This window comes from Theobroma cacao, chromosome 3 (assembly GCF_053813885.1).
Source record: "Theobroma cacao isolate CCN51 chromosome 3, ASM5381388v1, whole genome shotgun sequence".
Lineage (NCBI taxonomy): Eukaryota > Viridiplantae > Streptophyta > Magnoliopsida > Malvales > Malvaceae > Theobroma > Theobroma cacao.
This window is the reverse complement of record NC_142641.1, coordinates 33,872,951-33,899,234: the sequence shown is the minus strand read 5'-3', so window position 1 is coordinate 33,899,234 and position 26,284 is coordinate 33,872,951. Positions and strand designations below refer to the sequence as shown.

Genomic DNA, 26,284 nt, shown 5'->3' with positions numbered 1-26,284 from the left:
TTTCAGTGGAAACTATTTTGATAGAAATTTTGTCTTTCCGCCGGTTTTATTTTCAATGAATTTACTGAGAGATATATCGATTGGAGAATTTTTCAATAAATTTTACCAAAATTCAATGAAATCAGATTATCAATAAAAATTTTGTCGATTAATTTTTTAATGGAATGCTCGGTTGAAAATTCATCCGTAAAACGAATATCAACAGAGTATTGTTTCGAACAACATATGGCACAAAATTATGAAAAAAAAAAAAATAAAACATCAAGCGGGGTAGTAAGGACAAGTACGTGCAATGGATTTTTATTAGACCTAAACCATGCTGGCGGCTCTCATCTTTCTCCATTTCCCATCTCTTCCTATTTCCGTCTCTTTATTCTTTGAAAAAACCAGAAAACCCTCTCTTCTATTTTTTGTTTGAAGAGCAAAAACCCTATCTTGCTTACTCCAAAAACGAGGTCGTTTTGGTCCCAACTGATCCAAGAACGAAAGCTGTGAAAGTGGCTTATCGTTCAATCACAACAATAAACCAAAGCCTTATTGATATTTCTTTTATTAATTTTCACATGTATTTGGGTGTGAGAGGGAATGAGAAACAAAACAGTATAACCCTACACTGCAATGCAACAAGTGGGCAGCGCTGCTTAAATTTACGGTACTCTCAAAATTTTCCCCCTTGTTCTCAGAAACCTTAATTAACTTAACTTATATTTATTGGTTGATCGGAGGGGAAATTTTTGCTCCTTCAATCCAAATTTCTCATATATAGCTCTAATCTAGTGTTCCTGTCTTTTTTTCTTTTTTTTTTTTTTACTTTTCGTCGTTTTTTTTTTTTTTTTGGTTTTGGTTTTTAATGTTCGCCAAATAGAAACAGGAGGACCAACCTTCAAAATCTATGAAAAAATGGAATCGAGTAGTGTTCCGGAGTCATCGCCTTCCAATGTTAAATTGAGTCGTTCAGAAAAGAAGAAAATGAAGAAGCAGAGGAAACATCGAGCTATCCAAAATGGCAGTGCTGAGTCGAAAGAGGAAGAAACTTCTTTAGGAACAGATTCGAATTTAGAGTCTAAGGCGGATGTTAGTTTAGATTCGGGGTTGCAGCAAGGGGAAAATTGTTCAAGTAAGGATGCTCATTTAGAAATAGAGCATTTGACTCCTATGCGTAGGAAGAAAAAGAGGAAAGAAAATTCTTTGATCGATGATTCTAAAGTTAATATTGGTGTAGAGTCGGGGTTGAAGGAAGAGGTGAATTCATCAGTGAAGGATACTCTCGTGGAAAAAGATTCACATTCAGGGACTCTGGAGAGTATTGGTTTCAAGTCTGGATTGAAGGAGAGTCAATTGAATGAGCAGCCGGCTCATTCAGAAAGGAAAAGAAAGAGGAAGAAGGATCGTAAGATGGCTATACGTGGGCAATATGGGGAAGAAGGGCCGAAGTCTGTTCTATTGTTCAGAGATGGGAATGAAAATGCTATTATAGATGAAAATCAAAGTCATTCTCATGCGGAGTCTAAGGTGACTGTTAGTTTAGAGTCAGTGGAGAAAAGTAGTTTAGAGCCTGCATTGAAGGGGAGTCAAGTGAATGAACAACCGGCTACTTCAGAAAAGAAAAGAAAGAGGAAGAGGGAGCACAAAATGGCTAAAGCTGGGCAATTTGAGAAATTGGATCAGAAGTCTGCTGTAGAGCTGAGAAATGGGAAAGAAAATGCTTTGATAGATGAAATTCAAAGTGATTCCTGGGTCGAGTCTAAGCTGAATGTTAGTTTAGAGTCAGGGTTGAAGGAAGGGGCAAATTCATTAATGGAGGATTCTCTCTGGGAAAGAGATTCGCATGTAGAGACTTTGAATAAAATTAGTTTAGGGTCTGTATTGAAGGGGAGTCAATTGAATGAACAACTGGCTGATCCAGGAAGAAAAAGAAAGAGGAAGAGGGAGCGTAAAGTGGCTAAACCCGAGCAATTTGAGAAATTGGATGCAAAGTGTGTTTTAGAGTTGAGAGATAGGAAAGAAAATTCTTTGATAGATGAAAAGCAAAATGATTCTCATGTGGAGTCCAAAATGAATGTTAGTTCAGAGTCTGGATTAAAGGAAGAGGCGAATCGAGATGTAGAGACTCAGAAGAATATTAGTTTAGAGTCTGGATTGAAGGGAACTCAATCGAATGAGCAAACAATTCAATCAGAAAGGAAAGGGAAGAGGAAGAAGGAGAAACAAGAGAAGATAAGGCTTAGTGTTCTGGAGGATAATGATATTAGCTCAAGGAGGAATGACGGGGATGATAATGAAGCTGAAAATAACAATATATGTCCTGTAACTCAAATAACTAATAGAAAGGAGGATCTTATGTCTATTTCAGAAAATGTAGAGTTGAAAAATATGAAGGAAAATTCTCTGATACCTGATAAGCAAAGTGATTCTCCACGAACTGCAAGTACCAGTAGGGTGAAAACACAAGATCTCCATGTTGATGGGAATCTTGTTATTCCAGAAGTAAAAGACAACAAAACCTTTCAGATAGGGAAAATGGTAAAAACCTATCACAGGAAAAGGAAAAGGTCTTCGGATCTCTTGGGAGATACTTTTGAACCTGTCCGGGAGAATGGTATGATGCAGACTTCAATTGACCATTTAGAAAAGGAACATACAACTGGCATATCCGAAAGTAGGCTACATGGAGTGCCGCTTGGGGAGCATGCTATGCCAGCTCGGCTTTTGGAGGAAGCTTTGGGCAACAGCACAGGCAGTGAAGCTGCACTCAAAGGAAGGAAAAGAAAAAGAACAAAGAAATTGAAGGAGTCTTTGTGCAAGTATCCAGACCAAAAGGATGTCGAGATAGAAACCAACATGAAAGAATTTATTCCTTCTCCATCGAACTTGGCTGTCACAAAAGATGATGTTGCACTAAAGGCTACCGTTAAAGAGAACAATTTGTCACGAACATTGTACCCTTCACTAGAAAGAATATGCATCAGTCATCCTAAGAAAAAGCTTCTTGTGCTTGATTTGAATGGAATTCTTGTAGATGTTGCTCAAAAGCCAGGTGAATTCAAGCCGGATATTAGATTATCAGGGAAAGGAGGTAAAATATGATATTTAAAGTAGAAGCATTTGAATTTTTTTTTGTGCCCTTCCATTAATTCTAATTTGACTGTTGCTCACTGTTTTTTTTTTCTTTCAGTTTTTAAGAGACCATTTTGTGATGATTTTCTCGAGTTTTGCTTTAGGACATTTAACGTTGGAATCTGGTCGTCAAGAATTAAGTATGCTCCTGCCTTTGCAAGGGAATCTTTTTACATAGTTAACTATGCTTTCTTTAAAGGTGCTATGTCACATAAGTGCACCAGAGAATGTAATATTCTTTCATGATCAGCGTTGTGCATTGACCATGTTGCTATTAATTGTTGTTGCAGAAAGAATGTGAAGAGGTTGGTTGCTTTTCTTATGAAGAAATGGAGACGTAATCTGCTTTTCTGTTGGGTAAGTGGCATCTCCAGCAGTTATTTATCTATTGCTGATAATTGTGATAGCTGCCCAAAATTTTGGTTTGCTAATTATTCTATATGACTTTCTTGTTTTCTTTTTCATCATGTGATTTGGCCTTCAATCAATGAGCTATTCTCACATGATTAGTTAATCAAGTAAGGTGGTTTCATCTGTTTGGTTCTTTCAGTTCTGTTGACATTTTGTAACTGGTAACAATTAGTTTGTGGTTTTTTAAGAGAAAACATACTTAAACTGAACTGAACAATATACAAGTTACATATATTATAAATACAGTTTTTATATACTTATATATCTACCTAAATACAAATACATCCATATGTTGTGAATGTATAACCATCTAACACTTAACACATATATTAATGCCCAACAAATCTAAACCTATCCAATCTGGCCAATTGGATCCCAAGTATGAATGTTCAAAGTAGTAAATAGACGAAACCGAAGCTAAGTAATCTAGCGTGGATCATTTTATTTCATTTTTAATTAATAAATTCTGTTTATGTTGGCTGTTTCTTAAAAACAAACACTTGTAGTAAAGTTTAGTTTGACTAAAGAGGAACTGAAGCCACTCATAGACTGCTGTGGGGTTAAGTGTCATGAAATTTGTTGTAATAGTTATCAAGACTTGCTATGTTATGGCCAACTGTTGGCGAAGGTTTCTTACTCATTCTATCAACATCCGCATATAGGGTTGCTTAATAGTAGTGACTTTCTCATTGGAAGTCCTTTGCTTTTTCACTATCATCTTTTCTTAGCATCTACCTTGAGCTGATTTGTTTACAGTTCATCCCTCAATGTTTTCACTAGAAGGCTGCTGTGTTTCTGCAAATGTGAACTAATAGAAAGTCATTTCATAGACAAATATTACTTAACACATATATTAATGCCCAACAGCTCTAAACCTATCCAATCTGGCCAATTGGATCCCAAGTATGAATGTTCAAAGTCGTAAATAGACGAAACTGAACCTAAGTAATCTAGCGTGGTTCATTTTATTTTATTTTTAATTAATAAATTCTGTTTATGTTGGCTGTTTCTAAAAAACAAACACTTTTAGTAAAGTTTAGTTTGACTAAAGAGGAACTGAAGCCACTCATAGACTGCTATGGGGTTAAGTGTCATGAAATTTGTTGTAATATTTATGAAGACTTGCTATGTTATGGCCAACTGTTGGCTAAGATTTCTTACTCATTCTATCAACATCCACATATAGGGTTGCTTAATAGTAGTGACTTTCTCATTGGAAGTCCTTTGCTTTTTCACTATCATCTTTTCTTAGCATCTACCTTGAGCTGATTTGTTTACGGTTCATCCCTCAATATTTTCACTAGAAGGCTGCTGTGTTTCTGCAAATGTGAACTAATAGAAAGTCATTTCATAGACAAATTAGTAGCGAACTGGTAGATTCTGCTCTTGGGAGTTTCATATTGATATGCTACCATACTTGTTTTCAGCTGCAATAGTAAGTTATCTAGCTTCTAATTGTCTAGGTTTGATAATAGAACAAATCAAAGGTTACATCCATCTATCTTCCTAGTACAAGCTTAAAAGGTTGGCATTAGGGTAAACCTGAAGTTTGCTAACAATATCTATTATGTTAATGTCTGATATTACACACACACACATACATTGAAGTAGTTTTCAGTTGCTTTTCCATTAAAGGTTCTGCTTGCAAAGGTTTACCATATTGCCAATCCTGAGTGATATTACCATTCTCATAATTGTTTTTTAAAGGCACTATTCTTGAAATCTTCATCATCTTTTGTAGACGATTAACTAAAAGCTGTTTCTCTCTAGTTATTTTTGTATTGCATCAATGGGTTTATGCTGTGTATAACTTATTGGTATCATGATGTGAGTTTCATGCAGCATCGAAAGCAATGTACAATAACAAAATTCAAAACCATTGAGGATAAGAAAAAACCGCTTGTTTTGAAGGAGCTAAGTAAATTATGGGGGAGGCATTCGCCTAATGTTCCATGGGAGAAGGGAGAGTATGATGAATCAAACACATTATTGTTGGATGATTCCCCATATAAGGCTTTGCACAATCCTGTGAGTTTTTAATTATTATTCCTCGATTTGGTTATTCATTTGGGGCATGTGACTTCTTTAACACCTCAAATTGTTGAAATTCGAATGGTGCTCTAATACTAATGCTAGCCTTAATCTTTTCATTGTTAGGCAAACACTGCTGTATTTCCATATCCTTACCAATACAGGGATACCAAAGATTCTTCATTAGGTGAGATATGGGCTAGCATTTTTTGGAGTTAAAGGTACACAGACAGATAGACTGGCATGTAGTATCTAAGCCTTGTTTGGTCATTCATAGGGGGCATATGGTTGATCTTTCCTTTTTGTCTTTATTCACAGTAGAGAAAAGGTAATAGTAGATCTTGTCAAGTAGGTTCTGTAAATCCGACCTTACCTCTATTGAAACCTTAAACTTGTTGGATCAAAGTACTTTTTTGCAGGTATCCCTGTGTTTTAAAGCTGCATTCACAGTATGGAACAGTGAAGTTGCATGATACCAGTTTTCATACTTGTGCAGTTTTCTAGCCATGATCACAACTCACTTGTATGCTTGTTTATCATCTAGGTATTGTGAAACGTCATTGAGGGAAATCACATTGAATTATAGTCGACCTTTGCTGTTGCTGCCATTTTCCATTTAAGTTTTGCAGGATCAACGAATTATATGAGCTTGGGTCGTCAAAAAAATTCTCTTCTAATGTCGTTGGATACAACGTGTTTTGGCTTGCGTGTAATTTGGACGTATACCTAGTGATGGTTTATCCCATTTGAGCATCATAGGAAAAAAAAAAAAAAAAGAAGAGCCAAAAACAAAGAAAGAAGCTAGTGGTTCTATGGATCATTACCCTGATAATATAACATCAGTTCATATGACAGATCTGCCATTGGAGTTTGCCTTTATGGTCATCTGTAGTGTACCTAATTCCTTTATTTTATCTTTCCTTGTTTACACTTGTTGTTGCAATTGTAATCGTTAAATGATGTATGCAACAGGATGTGGAGGAGATATTCGAACATATCTGGAAGGGTTAGCTGCGGCAGAGAATGTTCAGAAGTACGTTGAGCAAAATCCATTTGGGCAATCGGCTATCACAGAGTCAAATCCACATTGGGATTTCTACTGCCAAATTATAGACAAAAAGAAATGACAAGCCCCGTAATTCCCTTGGCTGATGTTGATGGATTTTGCAGGATAAGTGGGGCAATAAATCCGTTAATTGGGTGCCCTTTGGAAGTGATGTTCGCTGAGATTCATTTGGAGTTTGTTCCAATGTAACAGGAGAACAGTATTAAGTTTTTTTTGTAATTGCTGCTGATCGTAAAACCTTTTAGGCCTTTCATAATTTACACTGGCTGCTTCCACCTTGAGATGGCATTTTTTCCCTTGATATGGCGGTAAGGAGTTGAGGACAGGAGCCTGGAAAAGTGCCAACAATTTTGCTCTTTATATTGCTCCAAAATTCCAAGTAGAGCAAATGATGGTCGGGGAACAAATACGCAGTGAGTGATAAAAGAATATTGGGGATGGTACAACCAAATTAAATGGTGGATGAAGGAGATCAACATCAATCAATTGCATTCCCCGATTTCTGTTTTTCTTTCTTCTCTTTTCAAATGATAGTGACTCTCTGCAACTTGGAAGCAAACAGGGTAATCAATCTGCAACTGGGAAGAAACATGGAAAATCAATATCCTAAAATTAATACTAATTGAAAGATAGGTAGAAATATGCGTGTATGTACGGACGTGCACACATGTACAGATATTAAATCACATGAATTTGAAAATGAAGAGCTAAACGTTAACAAGTAAACAAGTACAAATTTTAAAGGTAAAAAATTCAATGTCTCGTGTTTGGATTATTGAAGTTTGATACTTTTGATGGCTAGAATTCTTTAAAATTTGTGATAAATATTAAAATGATATACATATTCGATGATAGATTCTCTCTTTATCTTTGATGTTCCTCGTTACTGTCACCATCACCCCCTAATGCAAAAGTAGTTGCCATTGACTGTTGAGCAGAAATGTGAACCCCAACCACCATGTTTGGAAAGCCTTGGACTCGGAGGAACATCTCAAAAGTAGCACTGCCTTTTATTATTTGTATGCATTCAGAAGAGTAGATACCAAACATCTATGGTTCCATGTGCCCCTAACCTGTTTTAGAGGGGGCTGTTATGATCTCATGCCCTGTTTTTCCCCTTTTTTTTTTTTTTTTTTATAAAAAAAAATCACAAATCTCGTGGACCCACCAGCACTCTAATTTTGGGCCCACCCTAATAACTCACAGATGTGGTTTCCCCTAGTCTAAAAGCCGGGCCCAATAGACAGCTAGGAAATAGGCCATTAAATCCAATTAATTATTGTTGGTAATTATGGTTATTAATTAATCCCTGCTTCTATTTGCTGTTTCTTTAGGTCCTTAACCAATCCAATTTATTCTTCATATGGTTGTTGGTCACACCCTTAATTTTTATTTCCAAGCCATGTGCCATAGATGTGTTTGGATCCTGAATGACCTGTAAATTTCAATTCTATAACTATTCCTCATATATCTCATATATATATATATATATGTAGTAGTTCATGGTGGTAACTTAACTATAAAATCATTGCAAGATGTTGATATTTCCTCCAATTTGTACTTTGGTTCAGAATTTAACAGGGAAAATGAAATCTTCTATACATGGTTGATGGCCCATGCCTTTTTTTTTTTTTTTTTTTCTCTTTTTTTATGTTATGATAACAGTTCATCTGCCTGTAAATAGGCTGTTTGCTTGAGGTAGACATCTCATTTTGCCGAATTACAGAATCATCTCCTTGTTTACCAAGTAAGCAACGAGCTGACTAGTTTAATTATGGGTAGTGAAGAGATTAATCAGATTGAATCTCCCTTGCAAACCTCGCTTATGTCTCAAGAGATTGACTTATATCCTTATGTATAATTGAAGGTATGTGACTTGGTCTTCCCCTTGGAAAGAAAAGAAGAAAGAAAAATCAGCTCCTACTTATAGTTAATTCAAACATTGTATAGTTTCTATAAGCTTTGTTAAAATAAAAATAAAAATCAAAATATATATTGATGGGGCGAAAAGTTAGGAAGACAATCCATTACTTGGTATCTACCATACATAATATAAAGTAAGAGGTATTTATTAAAAGATTAATGATTTGTCTTCTTTGATCAGAAAAGGAAGCTGATTTTCCAATCAAAAGCCACTTTACTTACAGCCTAAGATCATACCTACAATCCCAATCCCTTGTCATTCTCAACTCTATTAAGGTTAAAAATAACAAGGGACCCTAGATGTATGTCCCTTCATTCTATATATTGGCCTACAACATGAGATCCTTTCCTTGTTTCATGTTCACTCAATCCCAAGATACTTTCTAGAAACTACTTATGAGCTCATTATTCTTCTCTCTCTCTCATCATGACATTTATAATATTATTGATTGGATAAACTTTATAATAAGGGGACCTTTTGTTGATGATAATTCTGCCATGGATTTGATGATATGCCTATACATGCAAAAATGATGGATAAGAAAATGTTGAAAAAGCTTAGGGCATAATGTGGCAATCAAGGGTTTAAGGCATAATCTGGCAATCAAGGGGAGGGTGAACTGAGTAATGAGTAATGTTCCCTTGGAACATGGGCTGAGATGATTGTGAAAGGGTTAGTTGGTCTTGCCTAATAATACACTTCAAGCACACCACATGTGGCCTCTTGACCTTTTTGGTATGTGGGGGATACCCATCTTACTCTCAATGATATCCTTTCTTCATGTCTCAATATCACTATCACACCTTATCAATTACTTGTAATTGAACGGATGCATGTGTTTGGCATGCTTGTATGCACACCGTGCAACTGCAAGGTCATCTCTTATTAATAATACCCTACTATATATGCCACATAGAACAAGTCATTTCATCAATTCCTATTATTGCATATATGTGTGTTTAATTTTGTTTTCCCAAAATCATGGTAATTAATTAAGTTAGTTTCGTTAATCATTAATTAAAAAAATCCAAGACAAACAAAATGGTATATATATTTATGAAAATAAGCCAAATAGTAGCACTCCTCAGCCCTAAAAAAAGAGAAAACAATCTTCTATTAGACGAGCACATAAAAATGAGAAGCCAACATTTTTGAGTCATCATATTGAAAGACCCCGTTAGATTGATTTAATTTGTTTTATAATTTATTATGCGGTTACGATACATTTAGACAAAATATCAAAATATATGTTTATGTATATTCACAAACACGCGTGCACACACGTGTTCTTTGTGAGACTTTGGTTTGGATGTTTGCAGATGAAGAACAAGGGAGGGAGAGAGAAGCGTGGAAGAGAGATTTCAGAGAAAGAAATGAAAATATTTTATTTTTTGCGTGATTAATTATTTTGAGATATTTTAATATTTATTTTCAAGATTTTATAAATTTTTATAATTAAAAACGTGACATTTTTTATGAACTGACACTGTATCAAATAGAATTTTTTTTTTTTAAGGTTTATATAAAATATTTTGTTAACATTACTTTAAATGTGACTTTGCAGCTTCTTGATGCTACCACATTTTCCGTACTATAGTTTGTCAATTGTTCAATTAATATGTTTTAATCTTCTTCATTGTGTGTCAATTATTATTGATTTTGTATAGTTTCAATAAATATTGATATGAGTTGTGAGTGATCCATCTTAAAAAATAAATGTGGATGTCAATTTCATTCATATTAATAATGGAAAAAAATAATTGAAGGCAGAGATTTTTATTTTTGAAACAGCCAATAGAATTAATTAGTAGTTGAACCCAAAACTGAAAAAAAAAAAACATTCAAGTTCTCAAAACAATTAATTAGTAATAATTTTTCTATTTACTTTGAGAGTATCATATCCAATTTTTGCCTTAAAAAATGATGAATAGTTTGATGATTTATACAAAAGATGTTAATTTTCTTTAAACATTCAGATGCATTTTTATTTTTTTTAATGAAAAAATAGAATAAATGATGCTAATATTATCAAAGTTTATGTCATTCAAAGCAAAAATTATGGGTCATGACTTAATTAATTAGATATATGCACTAAAATTTAGGAAAAGAAAAGAGAAAAATACTAATTATGCATAAATTTTTACTTCAAAGCCAAAGTAATTAACAAAATGCTCGTAGAAGTAGTTCAAAGGTTGTTTTTTTTTTATTAAATAACATTAATTGAAATAATTCAATTAAAAATATTATTAATTATGAAAAATTCAAATAATCAAAACCCTGTTGAAACAACAATTCTTAATTACACTTTTTGTTCACAAGGTTGTAATATTGCATTGTTTGTGTTAACATGGTGTGGATATATGATTTTGGTTAATATATATTCTCTAAAAAATTATTTTATAGTATAATATTATATAAAGAACAATGAGAACAACCATTACAAGTGAAATACTATTTTATGCAGAATAAGTAAAACAAGTGAAATACTCTTTTATGTAAAACAACTTGTAGACACTAAAATCATAAACAAAAAATGAATCAAACAAATATATAATAAAAATAATAAAAAATAAAAAATAAAAATAAAAATAAAGAAGAAATGAAAAAGATGGGAGAAAGGTACGACTGGCAAGGTGTGGACGCACCCTGCCAGGCACCTCCATCACCTTGCCAGACGCGAAAAATTCGCGTCTGGCAGGGTAGTGGAATGTGCCCCCCAGTGCCCAGGGACAAGGTAGTGGAGCGTGCCCCCTCTAGAGCCTAGAAACCGGGTATAAAGGGGAGGGGGCACTGTAGCATTCGGGAGGGATAACCTGCAGTAAAAAAAATCCTAGTAGCCAAGAAATCACAACAAAAAAATTCCTAAGTTATCTAGCAGCTTGAGGAATCTACAAAAAATACCCAAATATGTGTGTGTAGTGAAAATGGGTATCGCCGGCTAAGGAGTAAATTAGGGAGAGAAATTTGGGTCTTTGGGTTGGTTTAATCAGTGCTGACGGTAGAGAGGAAAGAGAAAGAGAGTTGTCGGTGGCTTGGTAGAGAGGAAGGGCCCGATCGGCGGCAAAGGAAAGCTTTAGGTGAGAGAGGGTTTCGGCGCTGGCGGAGAGAGGGCAAAGAGATAGCAGATCTAGGCGTCGGCAGAGGTAAATCCGTGGGCTAAGTGGCCGGCGGTAGGAAGGGAGAGGAAGAATCCGGTTTGTTTAGAAAGAAGAGAGAGAGTTAGGCGGCTAGGGAGGTAAGCTAGAGAGAGAGAGGTTCGGCGCCTAAGGGAGAGAAAGGAAAGGTCCCATTTTAGGTGGCCGGTGACTGGAAGGCTAGAGAGGAAGAAGGAACGATGGTGAGAGAGAGCGAAAGGAGTCGCCGGTGTATGGGTGAGAGAGAAAGGTGAGAAGAGAAGTTGAGGGGGGGTTAGAGAGAAGTGAGAGAGTCCGACCGGTAGACAGAGAAACAGAAGGGGGAAAATGGAGAAAGGAAAGAAAAAGGAAAGCTTAAATGTGTTTAAATGTTGGTAAAACAACACCGTTTTGCCAAGGTCTCCCTTCCATCACCAAACGACGCCGTCTTCATTGTTTGGGAGCTGTCACACCAAACTCCAGACAGTCCCACTCCAAGGCGGGCCAGGTCCGGCAATAGTCTGGGTTAATCAAGCCCGATCAGGTAAAAAGCCCTATTCTCTTTTTTGGGTTTGTGATGGATTGTTTGTTTTGGGGATTAGCCTGTTTTCTTTGATTAAACTTTATCATTTGGTTGTATAAAGTGAACTTAAATGGTTTAGGCATAGTATTTAAATAATAATAATAATAATAATAATAATAATAAAATAATAAAAAAAAGAATTAGGATCTAGAAGGATGTACATGTTTGCAAATATATATAAAGTAAATAAATAAATAATAAATAATAATATAGTGATAGCTTTAATTTGGCTTAGATACAAAAGAAATGAGAAAAACAAGATGAAAATAAAAAAAAGGAGAAACAAAAGACATAGGAATAAATAAGCAATCAATAGAAATTAAGTAAGAGAACAAGTAAAATAAAAAATGATACAACAAAGTATAAGAGGAATAGATAAATAGATAATATTTGTTAGCAAAAGTTAAAATAGTGTGATAAAGGAAACATTAATTGCAAAAAATAAAATCTTTGTTTTTGGGTCCATATTAATAGTTATGATAATATATAGATTGAATGTCAAGGCACCATAATATTAATCATAGGAATAATAAATAATATACCGATGATGGGACGATCGGTCGGGACACGAGAAGTAGCAATCTTGGGTCGATTTTCTCTAGGTTCGGAATCCGAATTAGGACCCCACCAGAACGATGGGAGGGTCTCGATTTCAAGATCCCGAAATTTTTATAAATAAAATTTAACAACACAAAAATCATTCAAAAATACATATAATAATAAATAGGTAAATAATAGATAAAAAAGGAAGAAAATAAAAAATAATAATAATAATTCAAATATATAATGAATGATTAATTTGTGAAAATACAATATACATGACATTAAATAAATAATAATAAAAAAATAACTAATTTAAAATTAAGCATTGAATATTAAGTGGCATAAACTATAAAAAATGTGAAGATAAAGATAAATAAAAAATAAAAAATAATAATAGATGTATATATAAAATAAGATCTTAGACATTAGGTTTGAATAAAAGATTGCTTATGAAAAATATAATAATAAAAATATAAAAATATATAAAATAAAAATAGTATAATAAAAAAATATATAAAATTTTTGTTCACTAAAATAATATAGAATTATAAACAATTTGTCTAATTATAAATGAAAAACATAAAAACTTAGAAAAAAAAATGTAAAGTATAAAAAAAAATAATAATAAGAAATAAGAATAGAAAATATGATAATAAAAAATATAATAAAATAAAAATAATAATTAATTAATAATAACTAAAAAATATAGATAATTGCATTAGCATAGCATATATATTGCATCATACATATCATTGCATATAAATATTTTTGTTTTCGAGTTTAAGCCCCGATGATGGGATCTTCTGAGGATCTTGCGAAGGCGGCTATTCCTCGAAAAGTTTCTTAGGTGAAAAGGTGTCCCCGGATCCCACCAGTATGATGGGAGGACTCGAGAGACATCTTTAATAAAAGGCTTTCGCCCGAATTAGGTTCATTATGCACAAAAACATTATTTTTAAAGAAAAACGTACTATAACTCCGATGATGGGAATTATTCGTAAAATTTGCGAAGGTGAATTTCTCGGATAATTCCCTAAGTGAGAGAATACCCCGAGTCCCACCAGTATGATGGGCGGATTCGAGAAAATATTCTTCGATAAAAAGTTATTCGTCCGACATTTTTTTCACACCATGCATCTTGCCTTGCATTTGCATTCAATTTTAAGGTCAAATAGGAGATAAAAATAAGTGAATAATAATTAAGAAAACATAGTGAAATTAAAAATTAAAGCCCAATAAGATAATCTAAAAATGGTACCGTTCATGGAACGGGCGTCCCGGGGGTGCTAATCCTTCCCCGGACGTAACCGTACTCCCGAACCTAGATATAAAAAATCGTAAACCAGTTTCATGTTCTTTTCGGTGGGCTTAAAATTAATTTAAGTTTTCATCGATTAGAATCGAGTCAATAGGTGACGAATCGCACATAGTAAAAAAAGATTGGTGGCGACTCCTAGTTTAATTTTTTAGTGAGTTTTCACATCCGCGTCTGGCGGTCGGGTTTCCGGACCCGTACATTACGACACAAGTAGAACAAGTGAAACATTACTTCACGCAGAACAACTAGAGTATTATTCCATATGGAACAACTAATACAAGTAAAACAGTCACTTCACATAAAATAACCATTTCACATGGATGACAGTAAAAGTAATCCAGAATAAGTGGCAGGATTCATAGGTTACTTTCATATTGAGATGTTCATGAGAGTTTAGCTTGATGACTTAGATATGGCGATAGTTAAGAAGTCTTCCTCTTAACCTTTTTTTGAAGTATAAGTGTTTCACATTCCTATCTTATTCTTACATACATGTTCACATGCACTTTCTTCTCTTGTACCTATTTACGTACAGCTTCTTCTCGTGTCCCTATTTATGTATAGCTTCTTCTTTTGTATGTTTCACGTATAACTCTTCTCTGTTACCTTCTACTCGAGAACAAGTCTTATTACACCTAATTACTTCAATAGTCACATAATAGGTTTCTAACCATTACTCGCCATTAATTCTTTAGTAACGGTTACCCAACATTAAAGTTATTCTTAATAATATTATTTCATTACGTACATTAAAATCTTATTAAGTAAATGCTACTTTTGACACCGTATATAGAATCTTTACAATTCATTGGAGGATCTTCTCTTTGGCTGCGAGCTAACACATTTTCCTCTAGAACTTCTCTCTCTAAATTATCTTTATAATTCTCTTTTACTCTCTAATTCTCTTCCACTTACCACAACACTAAATACTTAAGGAACTATCCCGATCTTTCTCTCTACCGCCTTCGACAGATTCTTTATTTCTTTACAACACTTCCTCTTCTTATCACAAAAACCTCCTTTACACATGGCTTCTGCAGCATGAAGAAGACATTGCTTTTATATATGACAAAGAGAGAAAAGGAGAAGGAATTAATGGGTGAATGGTGAAATACAGGCAGAAGGGGAGTGGTGGGCAGCCATGTGCTAAAGGAATCTGAAATAGCATTTTCTCAGTTATGTGCTTTGCTAGCTGATGGAAATTAATTTACAAGCCTTTTAAATTCCATTCTTAAATTTTGGGGCACTCCCAAAATATATACAACATTAGATAAATGGTACCCGCAAAGGACACCACGCATAGGCTAAATTTCCATGTGTTAGACACTTGCTCTCCATGGACTTTCCCAACTGACACCACTGCCCTTCAGCAATGAAACTGTTAATTAATCCCCCTTCTTATCCTTTCTCTAACAGACAATTAGTCTTTGACTTGAAAAAGAATTTTCAGCATCAACAATATTATAGTCATTGAAAAGTAACAAAAACTAGTGTAGGACATAGTGGCCTCCATGTATATATATACACGGTGATGTGAGCACCCTATTTACTGCCACTTTAATTTTTTTTTTGGGTCCAACTACTTTATTTAAAATTTCATTAATTTAAACCCTCAAAGCATAATGAAATTAACAGAGAGAAGTAAAATATTTAAGAAAAAGAAACCTGCCTGCTATCATGGCCGGCCGGCCCTTGTGATCTTTCCAAGAATTGACAAATCACAAGTTCTTCACACTTTGGGGGTTCTCATGTATAGTTTTGAAGGTTTAGCTCTTTTCCCTCGTCACCTTCACTGCTGTCATTATCATCTTTAATCTATTATTGATTCTTTTAGGGTAAAATGAATGATTTAGAGAGGTAAAATTGTGCTTCAGTTTTGGTGACCACAAAGTTGTAAATGTGGAAATTACAAGTTAAAGATTCACTTGTCTTTTGTTTTCATGTGGTTGATATTCTTGCAACCAAAGAAACAAAGGAATTGCTTGCCATACATGGTTCTTTAGGTTACATAAACATTCTTGCTCAACATATACCCTGCAATAAGAATGTAAACATGAACCTTCATTCCTATATCTAAGAATAAAAATCTACTCTGTTCTTGTAACACTTAATTTTTAAAGTGTTAATAACATTTGCTTATTTTCGTAGTATTGTTCTGTATGTTGTCTTCCCGCCTAATGCTATCATATTGCTGGTTTAATTAGTGTGAAGCACTTTTTTTTCTTTCTATTTTCTGCTTTTTATAATTGGCTTTAGTTGGCAAAGATGCAAGGACAATACAAGAATGTCCAAAGTCCATGTTCTTCTTTCCCATTTTTCTAAACCTTCAATATCTTAAATATATAATCTAACTCCAATTGTGCAAGTTGGATTTCATTACATGAGAAACACATATAACAACTTAAAGAAGTAGAAAACCATAAATCATCTCATTTCCTATTAAAATTTCCCATAAATTCATGCATATGTTTTGTAAACTTGTATTAAGTTGTACAGTTAAACAACAGCGTCCATAATTTGATGACATTAATAAGCGGCAGCTTAGAGCAGGGCTTGTTATATGTGATGTGAGGTGAATCTGTAGCTGAAAACCTGATTTGAGAGATGGGAGGGTCAAAGGCGAGAAGCAAAAGGGGGGTAGTTTGGAAAATCATTGGGTGACAAGTCTTTGAACAAGTCTACTTGTAGTTTGTAGGTAAGAGGGGGAATGCTTCTTTTCTTTCTTCTTTCTCTTTCTTTCTCTCTCCTGACAAAATCACATGCCATGCAGACAGCTATAGACCCACTCACATACTCATCCCACATGGATGTGTGAGATAGAGCCTGGATGACATCTGACCCACGAATACTCCCAAACACTCGTCTCTCATTTCTCTCTCTCTCCCTCACATACACAATTTTTTTTTTTTTTGCAAACTCTCTGGCTATGTGACCACCACAATGGTTTTTTACATGGCATAATAACAAACCTTCCTATCTCTTCTGGATTTGTCTCAGGGGAACACCAAGACATTTCTTTTTAACTTTTTTTTTTCTTCTTGGATCTGAAGAGATTCCTTTTACAGTTTCTCTTACAATACTTTGTTTTAGTTTCTTAGAGTTAGAAGCAAACTGGAGTTAGTTTTGCTGCAAAGTGTTGATTTTGTGTTCATATTGTGAAATGGGGTACTGGGTCCCTTCCTCTCTTTTTTTTCTTTTTGATTGTATTATGAGATTAACATAAGGCATTGTCTGGTTTGCCTGCGAATTCTCAATAAGGTATCTTTGATGTATATATTCATTAGAGATAATTTTATGGTTTATAAGTTGTTTTTCGTTTCTCTTGGAGTTTTGCTTGGTTGTTTGAAAAAGGTTTGAGCTATGGAGGATTTCATGGAAGAGCCAATAAAGGGTCTTAATGTTGATAGAAGAAATCTTGTGGGCTTTGAGTTTTGATTGCAAAAGACAATCTTTATATTGTGGGAGGCCAACTTTTATGGTTTTTGAGCGGTAATTAGTTGTGTAAAAACTGGGTTCAAAAGTATGAGGACTTTTAGACATGCAGACGGAAGCAATCTGAAATTTTGATGAATTCTGTTTTTATCTGTCCAGTGTTTGTAGTTAATGGGGGAAGTGCTTCAGTTTTTTTTTAAGGCTTTTTAATAAAAATATAATCTGTGGTTTGAAATTTGGACATTTTTGAAGGGTAATGGTGGAAGATGTAAAAAGAGACAAGAGAGTTCACATTTTTTGGTTCTTGAATTATATTCTGGTTTCTGAGGTATCTAATGGAATTGATTCTCAATTTGCTCCTTGAAGAGTTGCTGAGGCATCTGATAGTTCATACAGCATGGAAACTGGTTTTAATAGCACTATTGAATAGCCTTACAATCTGATTTTATGGTGAAAGAGGAAATAATGGTTGCAATTCTTTTGTATGGAGAAAAGATGATGAAGTTATAGGAATTAGGAAGTAGGAGGAGTATTAGGTTCTGATAGTTGAGGGGAAGATGGCTGCAAAGCTTCTACATTCTTTGGCAGATGAAAATCCAGATTTGCAGAAGCAAATAGGATGCATGACTGGGATTTTTCAAATCTTTGATCGTCATCATATGCTTACCACTAAGCGCTTGAGCCATAGGAGGCTTCCTGCAGGTAGTTCTCTTAGGGATGTTGCTTAATCTATAACATCTCCTCTAAAAGTAATTCTTATAATACTCATCACGATTGCTGCAATATACATATAAGGCTGAAATTGTGTCACTGCCTTTTTAATTTCAATCATTTAATTCATAGCCAGCATTGGCCGTATCCAACAGCTTTAATATACATTTGCATCTGTATTTTTATGTTTCTGTCTAATTTTATTGTTAGGTGCTGTGTTTTAATGGAAATATTATGAAGATATTTATGATAATTTTATATTCAAGTATTACTTTTATGCAGCGGCCTATGCTCCAATAAAATGTCTTGATTTCAACTGCTTTCTATCTGTACATAGATGAATGCAGGTGGATTCTTCCAACTTTTGATCTTATGCTGTTGTCTGAATTCTTATTGAAGAGTTACATGTAGATGTAGATTAATTATTATACATTCTTAGGTGGCAAAGCATAACTATAGTTTTCTGATAAAGAATGTTGATTACCCCTTATTTCTGGTTGCTGATTTCTTCATAATTTTTTCAAATCTGAGTTCTTGTTTAACGCACAATCTCATCCATTGCTTTTCCTTATTTGGCATTTTGTGAACTCAAACATTAAAACACAATGGAAGTGCAGTCTAAAGGACAATCTAATCCTTTCACACCCTTGCAGGTATTTCCTTCTTGAACAATGGAATCCTGGAAGAGGATTCAAATAATGCATACCATCGACAAGCAGCAACTGTAAGTCCCCCGCAATTTGATCTGTGTTTCATCTTCCCCTCCCCTTCCCTCCCCATTCTACCTCCTTTTTTGGGACATGTAAGACTGGTTGGTTTTGTGGATCATTTCTTCAGTAAATAGTTGCCTTTCTAAAATATAAATCATTCTCAATATTGATGATTCCATCCTGTGCCTGGGCTGTGACTATGTACACGAGAAACTTTCCAAAATCTGATTGTGCATAGTTTTTGGCCCTGGATGGATGCTGAGTACTCAAATTGCCTCAATAAATACAAACAGTTAATAAGGTGATGCCAAGTTATTGTTAGAATCTGTCCTTACAGACATTTTCTTTTCAGGAAATGAATATAAACAGAAGTGGGAATGAGAAACAAAGAATTTCCACAGAATCTTCAAGAGCCTCTTTTTCATCCTCATGTTCATCTTCCTTGTCATCACTGGATTGTAACAAGACAGCTCAGCAAGATGCCTCTTCCTTTGACAGAATCCTTATTCCTGAAACTCCCTCTAGGGACCCAGCGATGAACCAACTAAGTACTTCTCCTCATTTAGGGTCAGCATGCCTTGACCTTCGAGATGTGGTCAAGGACTCAATGTATAGAGAAGCCAGAGGACTATCGGTTAGAACAACAACAAGAGAGGAAGTATCAGGCAGTACTGTGAAGCATAAAGGTTCACCAAGGCCGTTTCCACTTCCTACATCAGTGGATGGGTCTTATGGTGCTGGGATCAATGGAAAGCAAAATGTTCCTGCTGATCTGAAGGAGTCTCTTAGAGTACTTGCACAACTTAGGGAAGCACCTTGGTATTACAACAATGAAGCTAGAGAACTTCAAAGCTCATTACATGAAGCAAATGGCTCATGGAATTCAATATCAAGGGATGCTCCTCGATTTTCTTATGATGGAAGAGAGATTAATCGTTTATCGTTTGAATCACGAGAAACCTTCAAATCAACACCAAAGCTTAAAGAGCTGCCAAGACTTTCTTTGGATAGTAGAGAAAGGTCGATGAGAGGTTCAAATTACCTTACTAAAAGTTTTCATAATAGAGGCAACTTGAACAGCAGAGTTACTGATCCACCACAATCACTGGGAGGCCAGAAGCGCCCTCCTAATGTTGTTGCCAAGTTGATGGGCTTGGAACCATTGCCAGATTCTTCCTCAGCTGGTGATCGGCAGTTGGGTGTTATTAAAACCTGCTCTGTTGAAGATAACAATCCTTTCTCGCGGTCACTAAGAGCAAATGATCTGAACAGGCGAACCAGAACTTCTAACTCTTCAAGAAACTCATTGAAGGAGCCAACATCACCTCGGTGGAAAAACCCTGATTTGGTCATGAAGCCTATTTCCAGTTCAAGGTTCCCAATTGAGCCAGCACCATGGAGACATGTGGATGGAAGTCGAGGTTCACAAAAACAACCTCTCAAACAATTTAAAGTTCCAGCCAAGACTCCGAACTCTTTCCCTTCAGTTTATAGGGAGATTGAGAAAAGACTGAAAGATCTAGAGTTTCAACAATCTGGAAAGGATCTCAGAGCTCTTAAACAGATACTAGAAGCAATGCAAGCAAAGGGACTCCTTGAAAGTAGGAAAGAAGAACAAGCAGCAAACTTGGTGACTCAAAGAGACCATGAACCAAAATGTACAAGCCCCGGTCAGAATCTGAGAGGCCAGCGAAGCCCACAGAACACGCGAATCAACACTTCAACTACTAGGGGTTCAGATTCTATTAGACCATATGAATCTCCGATTGTGATCATGAAACCAGCAAAACTTGTTGAGAAGGTTGATATTCCTGCTTCAACAGTAATTCCAATAGATGACTTTTCCAGGCTCCCCAAGATTCATGGTGGGGGATCTGTAGATAATAAAACAGGTTCGATAAACAGTCGAACAGTTGGAGATCATACTGCCAGAAACAGTCGTAGAGATTTTGCTGCTAGCTCTAGTGATAAGAGAGCTAGTAGCAGGAGTATTAAGTCCATACAGTCTTCAATCAAACCTTCAAAAGAAAGCACTGCAACTTTAGTAAAGAATTCAGGATCTGTAAGCCCAAGACTGCAGCAGAAAAAGCTTGAGTTGGACAGGCGATCTCGTCCACCTACTCCACCATCTGATCCAAGCAAACCCAGAAGGCAACACAGCCGGCATTCGTCGGAGTCAGGTTCCCCTGCTGGTAAACATAGACCAAAATCTCACAACATACTGCAGTCTGATGACCAGCTGAGTCAGGTAAGTAATGAATCACGAACTTCAAGTCACCAAGGAGATGACACTTCTTTGCAATCAGACTGCAATATTATCTTGGAGTCCAAGTTGGATGTGGAAGTCACCAGTAATGAAAGATCCATTGAGATCAATGGTAGTCAAAGTCCATCCATGAAGGCTGCCAAGTACTCAATTTCCGGCATCATGCAGAAGGTAGGTGATCTTAATATTCAGCATTTATCCAATTGTTCGTTTTGGTTACCTTACCTATTATGTTTTGCTTTGTTAGAAATCAATTGCAAGACTGGTTGAGGATGGATCGGTGGCAGAACTTGCTATGGTTGCTCTAGAACATCCAAGTCCGGTTTCCGTTCTTGACACCTCAGTATATACAGATGATGCACCATCCCCAGTAAAGCAGATACTAAACACTCCTGGAGGTAATTATTCTGTTTTCCAAGAACACCTGATTTGGACATAAACTGTTGTGAATTGAATGAAGATGCAAATGCTGTTGGGTTGACCCCTTTTTTTTTTAATTTTCTTTGTCAAACATTTTGTTGCAAGAGTAGACAAATTTAAAGAGCACCTACCAATTATTATTGTTATGAAAAATTGCCCAAGAAACAACAAAAATAAAAATCCAGGGAAATCAAGCAAATAGAAACATACAAGAATTTTCATGGTTTGGCCTTTTGTCTATGTCCAAGAAATGAAACAGTCCTACTATTGAGAAATTAAAATACAATAAAATCTCTCAATAGTTTCCCCTAACCAACCAAAGATCCCATATACCCCTTATACACACTCTCTCTCAATAGCCTCACAAAGAACACTCACCCACACCTACTCTAACTCCACTTAGAGCAAAAGACAGAGTTACAAGGTGTTCCCTCTCTAGAGCTCCCAAAAGCGCTCTTTCACTTCTAAAGGCTAAAGACCCACTTTTATAATACAAAAGTTCAAAGTATAATAGAATTAGGACTCAATGTGCGACAAGAAATTTAAAACTGTACAACTGCTCAAAGTTGTCCACTGACGAAAATTCTAATCAAATAAGATTTTGAATTCCAGTCAATACAAAACTCAACAATCATCTTACTACATATTTTTAACATGATTCTTTTGGAGTGGGTTTTTTTTTTTTTTTTTTTTTTGGGGGGGGGGGGGGGGGGGGTGGTGTTGTTTGCACGTTAATTCAAGTTTACCTCTTGCTCCCTGTTTAATGTGCATTGTGTGGGATTTGATCCTGCATCATTTTAAAGTGAATTTTAATCCATGTTTCCTTATCCAGTAACTTTTCTAGAAAATTTACATTTAGCTACCAAAATTTGTAGTTTTCTGACTGTAATGCATTTCCACTGTGCATATGCACATGTTCATTGAACATCCAGGCAATAACTAAAAAGTGCACAAACAAAAAGTAAAAAGAAAAAAGAGGAAAGAAGAAAGAAGAAAGAAGGAAATTATATCATCATCATTTTTCATTGTTGTTTCTGCCATTGCTATTGTTGTCATGGAGTAAATCTAAGTACTTTTGGAGCATTCATACCCTTTCCTGCCTGCATGATCCCAAAAGAGAGAAAATAATAGTGATGAAATAAACAAATTGAGCAAATAGAAAGAGAAAGAAGTTACTCATCGGCAGCATGAATATATTTCCAATATTATCCAACGCAAGGTCTGGTGCCTCTAGGTTATATAGACAGATTGCAGTTGTATTGGGATGCATAAAGTGCAGGCCATCAACTTAATTCTATTTAGCTATGAGTCTTATATTGGCTATAAACCAAAACTGCCTTGTGCACACGTTTAAAATTATCTCTCTATTAGCAAATGGTGATTAAATTAAAAATGAACAAATACTTCTAATCTCGTTGTCGTTTTCTTATACTTAAAGATGTGAAGGGATCTATGAACTATATCTCACTTGAATATTTATTATGTCAGGTAATGGTGCTCAAGGTTTCAATGACAATCACAATGAAGAGCAATGGAACCCTGCAGATAACTGCTTGTCTAACAACGTGGGCTCTGGTCTTACCTCAGAGATTAGTCGCAAGAAACTACAGAACATTGAGCATTTGGTTCAAAAACTTCGAAGACTGAACTCCAATCATGATGAAGCCAGTACAGATTACATTGCGTCACTTTGTGAGAATACAAACCCTGATCACAGATACATTTCTGAGATATTATTAGCCTCTGGCCTTCTACTGAGAGATCTCAGTTCTGGCTTGACAACATTTCAGCTCCATCCATCAGGCCATCCCATCAACCCAGAGCTGTTCTTTGTTTTGGAGCAAACCAAAGCAAGCTCCATACTATCAAAAGAAGAGAGTAACTCTGGAAAGGTTCCCCATTCAAAGCCAGACCATGAGAAATTCCACCGAAAGCTTATATTTGATTCTGTTAATGAGATTCTTGTTGGAAAGTTAGCTCTAGTTGGGGCCTCTCCAGAGCCTTGGGTAAAGTCTGGAAAACTAGCAAAGAAGACCCTCAGTGCACAAAAGCTTCTAAAAGAATTGTGCTTGGAGATAGAGCAGCTTCAAGCCAAGAAATCAAAGTGCAACCTGGAGGAAGAGGAGGATGGTCTGAAAAGTATCTTGTGGGAAGATGTATTGTGTCGGTCAGAGAGTTGGACAGATTTTCACTGTGAGATTTCTGGGATGGTGCTAGATGTTGAAAGGCTGGTCTTTAAGGATTTAGTTGATGAGATTGTGATTGGTGAAAGAGTTGGTTTACGAGCCAAGCAAAGTAGGCGGCGACAGCTGTTTTCCAAGTAAACTATTTGCAAAATGTCTTCTAATTCTTCTTCATTCACTTTTGTTCTTCCTCTGTTTGTTATGATTTAAATTTTTTGATTTTGCGTGAAAGCATAATAATTCGTGGATCAGAATTAAGAACTGCAGTCCTGTGTTATATCATAAAAAAGTTACCTTCTCAGATTATGACATATACATATTTGTAAGAACAAGTATATGAGATCCTTTGTATATGAGGTCATGTTTTATGCTAATCTTATTCCTGGTGATCAGCTTATAGTCCATGTTTTGTGCTTTGTCTTGTAAGCTAAAGCACAATTTTAAATACCATTTCAATCAGTGACCAAATTTGGGTTACTTTACTTTGTAAGAGAAAAAAATACAGCACTGGAGAAAAGTGCAAAAAGAGTTGCCATTTCTGAAATGAAAGAGAGTAGTAAGTTCCCTACTAATATTTCCTTCTTCAAGATGGGAAAATTTTCATGCAAATGCAGGTCACTGTCCTACTTCAAGGGGACGGCGTGTTACAGTCATGTAGCAATACAGCTCTTTGTCATTTATCAAGCAGAAGGCACAAAATTTTGCTTTTCTTCCTCTTGTAAGTTCATTTCCACCCAAGAACGTAAAACATTGGATATGTACAATTTCTTTGCTGTATGCAACTATTTGGATAATTTAAAAAAGATTATTATTATTCTTTTTTTGAGAAAAAAATTAGGTGATTATTAATTCCAATAGACTAGTGATGTCTTCAATTACTTCAATAAGCCTGTTCTTTTTGTACAAAAAGAGCATGCCCAATCGATAGCGAGAGATTTGTTAGAATTGATATTTACCTATATAGTGGAAATATTGCAACAACACCCTTTACAGCATGGTGATAGCCTTCGTAGCATAGTGGTAGTGCGTTCGCTTCGTAAGCGAAAGGTCGCGAGTTCGATCCTCGCCGGGGGCTTCAACGGTTGTTTTTGGGCCTAAGAAGAGGTTGCTTTAATAGGTTTTTTTGGGCCTAAGAAGAGGTTCGACTAGCTCGGATAATTTTTTTGTTTTATTGATGAAAAAAATCATTAAGTATATATAACAATTTTTCTAAAAATAAAAATAATATTTAAAATATTTTGTTTTCCATAAAATATATTTTTTTTTGTTTTATTGATGAAAAAAATAGTTATGTATATATAACAATTTTTGCTAAAAATAATACTTAAAATATTTTGTTTTTCCATCATGAAAAATAAAATTGGTTCCCTTTCTAAGTGTCAACAATTTTTATGTAAATTTAGTTGAAATATGTAAGTTTAACACTAAATGTCAAAATATGTATTTTTTTAATACTTAAAATATTTTGCTTTTCTATGAAAAGTAATCCTTTTTGTTTTATTGATGAAAATATAGTTATGTATGCATAACAATTTTTTGCTAAAAATGATACTTAAAATATTTTGTTTTTCCATGAAAAATAAAATTGGTTCCTTTTCTAAGTGTCAACAATTTTGACATTGGGGTGTTGTAAAGACACTTAGACGTTGTAAAAGTCACTAATCGTGGCCAGGTTAGAAACCCTACTAAAGTGAATCACCAATCTTGGTAAAGTTGAAAACCCCATTAAGGTGAAAAATAACAAAAATTCTACTTTGGTTGGCTAGGTCAAAGATACTAAAAACCACTTACTCTTTTGAAAGAGCCTAGAGAAAATAAACACTCTTGCTTAAGAAATATTCTTTATTAATTCTCAACTTAAATGTCTTATAATTAAGTCTAAGGGTCTTATTTATAGTATTATGGGCGTACATCTTAATAAAACTCTACTTCTAGTTGTCTAATACAATTAGAATAGTTAACAAGAGACTTAAATAAAATACAACATGACTAGCCTAATTAAATAATAATCCTTAAAATTATTAAAATCCTAATAAAAATAAGGAAAGAATCTTAATCTAAATAGAATAAAGAAAACAAATCCTAAATCGACTAAAATTAGAAAACAACTAAATTAAATAAAATTCAATCCTAGATGCTTCTGCATTAAATTTTTAGGCCAATAGTTTTTAGGTGAATTTAGTTGAAAATATGTAAGTTTATCTCTAAATGTAAAAATATGTATAATTTTTTTCTCTCACAAAGAAAGCGTAGTGTAGGCTAAAATTGATTTGGAAACCTAAACATAACTTGGAAAAAAGGATTTAGTGTAAACTAAGATTGAAATAGCATATGATCATATTTATTTGCATTGATGAATAAGTTGATTTGTGTATAGGATAGGAATATACCTATATACTGTATGTAACCAAAATTAGAGTCTTAACATAATAAATCTGTTTTAATTTCAATTTACA

At 34.8% G+C, this 26,284-nt stretch overlaps 2 protein-coding genes and 1 non-coding gene across 5 annotated transcripts; all 3 read left to right on the top strand.

Moving 5' to 3' along the window:
- The first annotated feature begins 320 nt into the window (after positions 1-320).
- Positions 321-6,906, top strand: LOC18604858 (uncharacterized). 3 transcript variants are annotated; one of them, XM_007037537.3, is made up of 7 exons: positions 323-652; positions 872-3,076; positions 3,176-3,257; positions 3,408-3,474; positions 5,371-5,556; positions 5,686-5,746; positions 6,532-6,906. In XM_007037537.3, exons 2-7 carry the CDS (start codon positions 901-903, stop codon positions 6,684-6,686), a joined length of 2,727 nt encoding a protein of 908 aa, XP_007037599.3. In that variant the 5' UTR covers positions 323-652; positions 872-900; the 3' UTR covers positions 6,687-6,906. The 3 variants fall into 3 exon arrangements, with proteins under 3 accessions (XP_017973454.2, XP_007037599.3, XP_007037598.3); XM_007037536.3 differs by having other exon boundaries at positions 866-3,076; XM_018117965.2 differs by lacking the exons at positions 5,371-5,556; positions 5,686-5,746 and having other exon boundaries at positions 321-652; positions 866-3,076.
- A 9,913-nt stretch (positions 6,907-16,819) lies between these two features.
- TRM4 (LONGIFOLIA protein) lies at positions 16,820-24,220 on the top strand. The gene is made up of 5 exons (XM_018118027.2): positions 16,820-18,240; positions 18,903-18,973; positions 19,312-21,396; positions 21,473-21,623; positions 23,134-24,220. Exons 1-5 carry the CDS (start codon positions 18,096-18,098, stop codon positions 23,967-23,969), a joined length of 3,288 nt encoding a protein of 1,095 aa, XP_017973516.2. The 5' UTR covers positions 16,820-18,095; the 3' UTR covers positions 23,970-24,220.
- A 611-nt stretch (positions 24,221-24,831) lies between these two features.
- Positions 24,832-24,903, top strand: TRNAT-CGU (transfer RNA threonine (anticodon CGU)). Its single transcript has one exon. It is a non-coding gene; the product is annotated as a tRNA-Thr (tRNA).
- Positions 24,904-26,284: the final 1,381 nt, after the last annotated feature.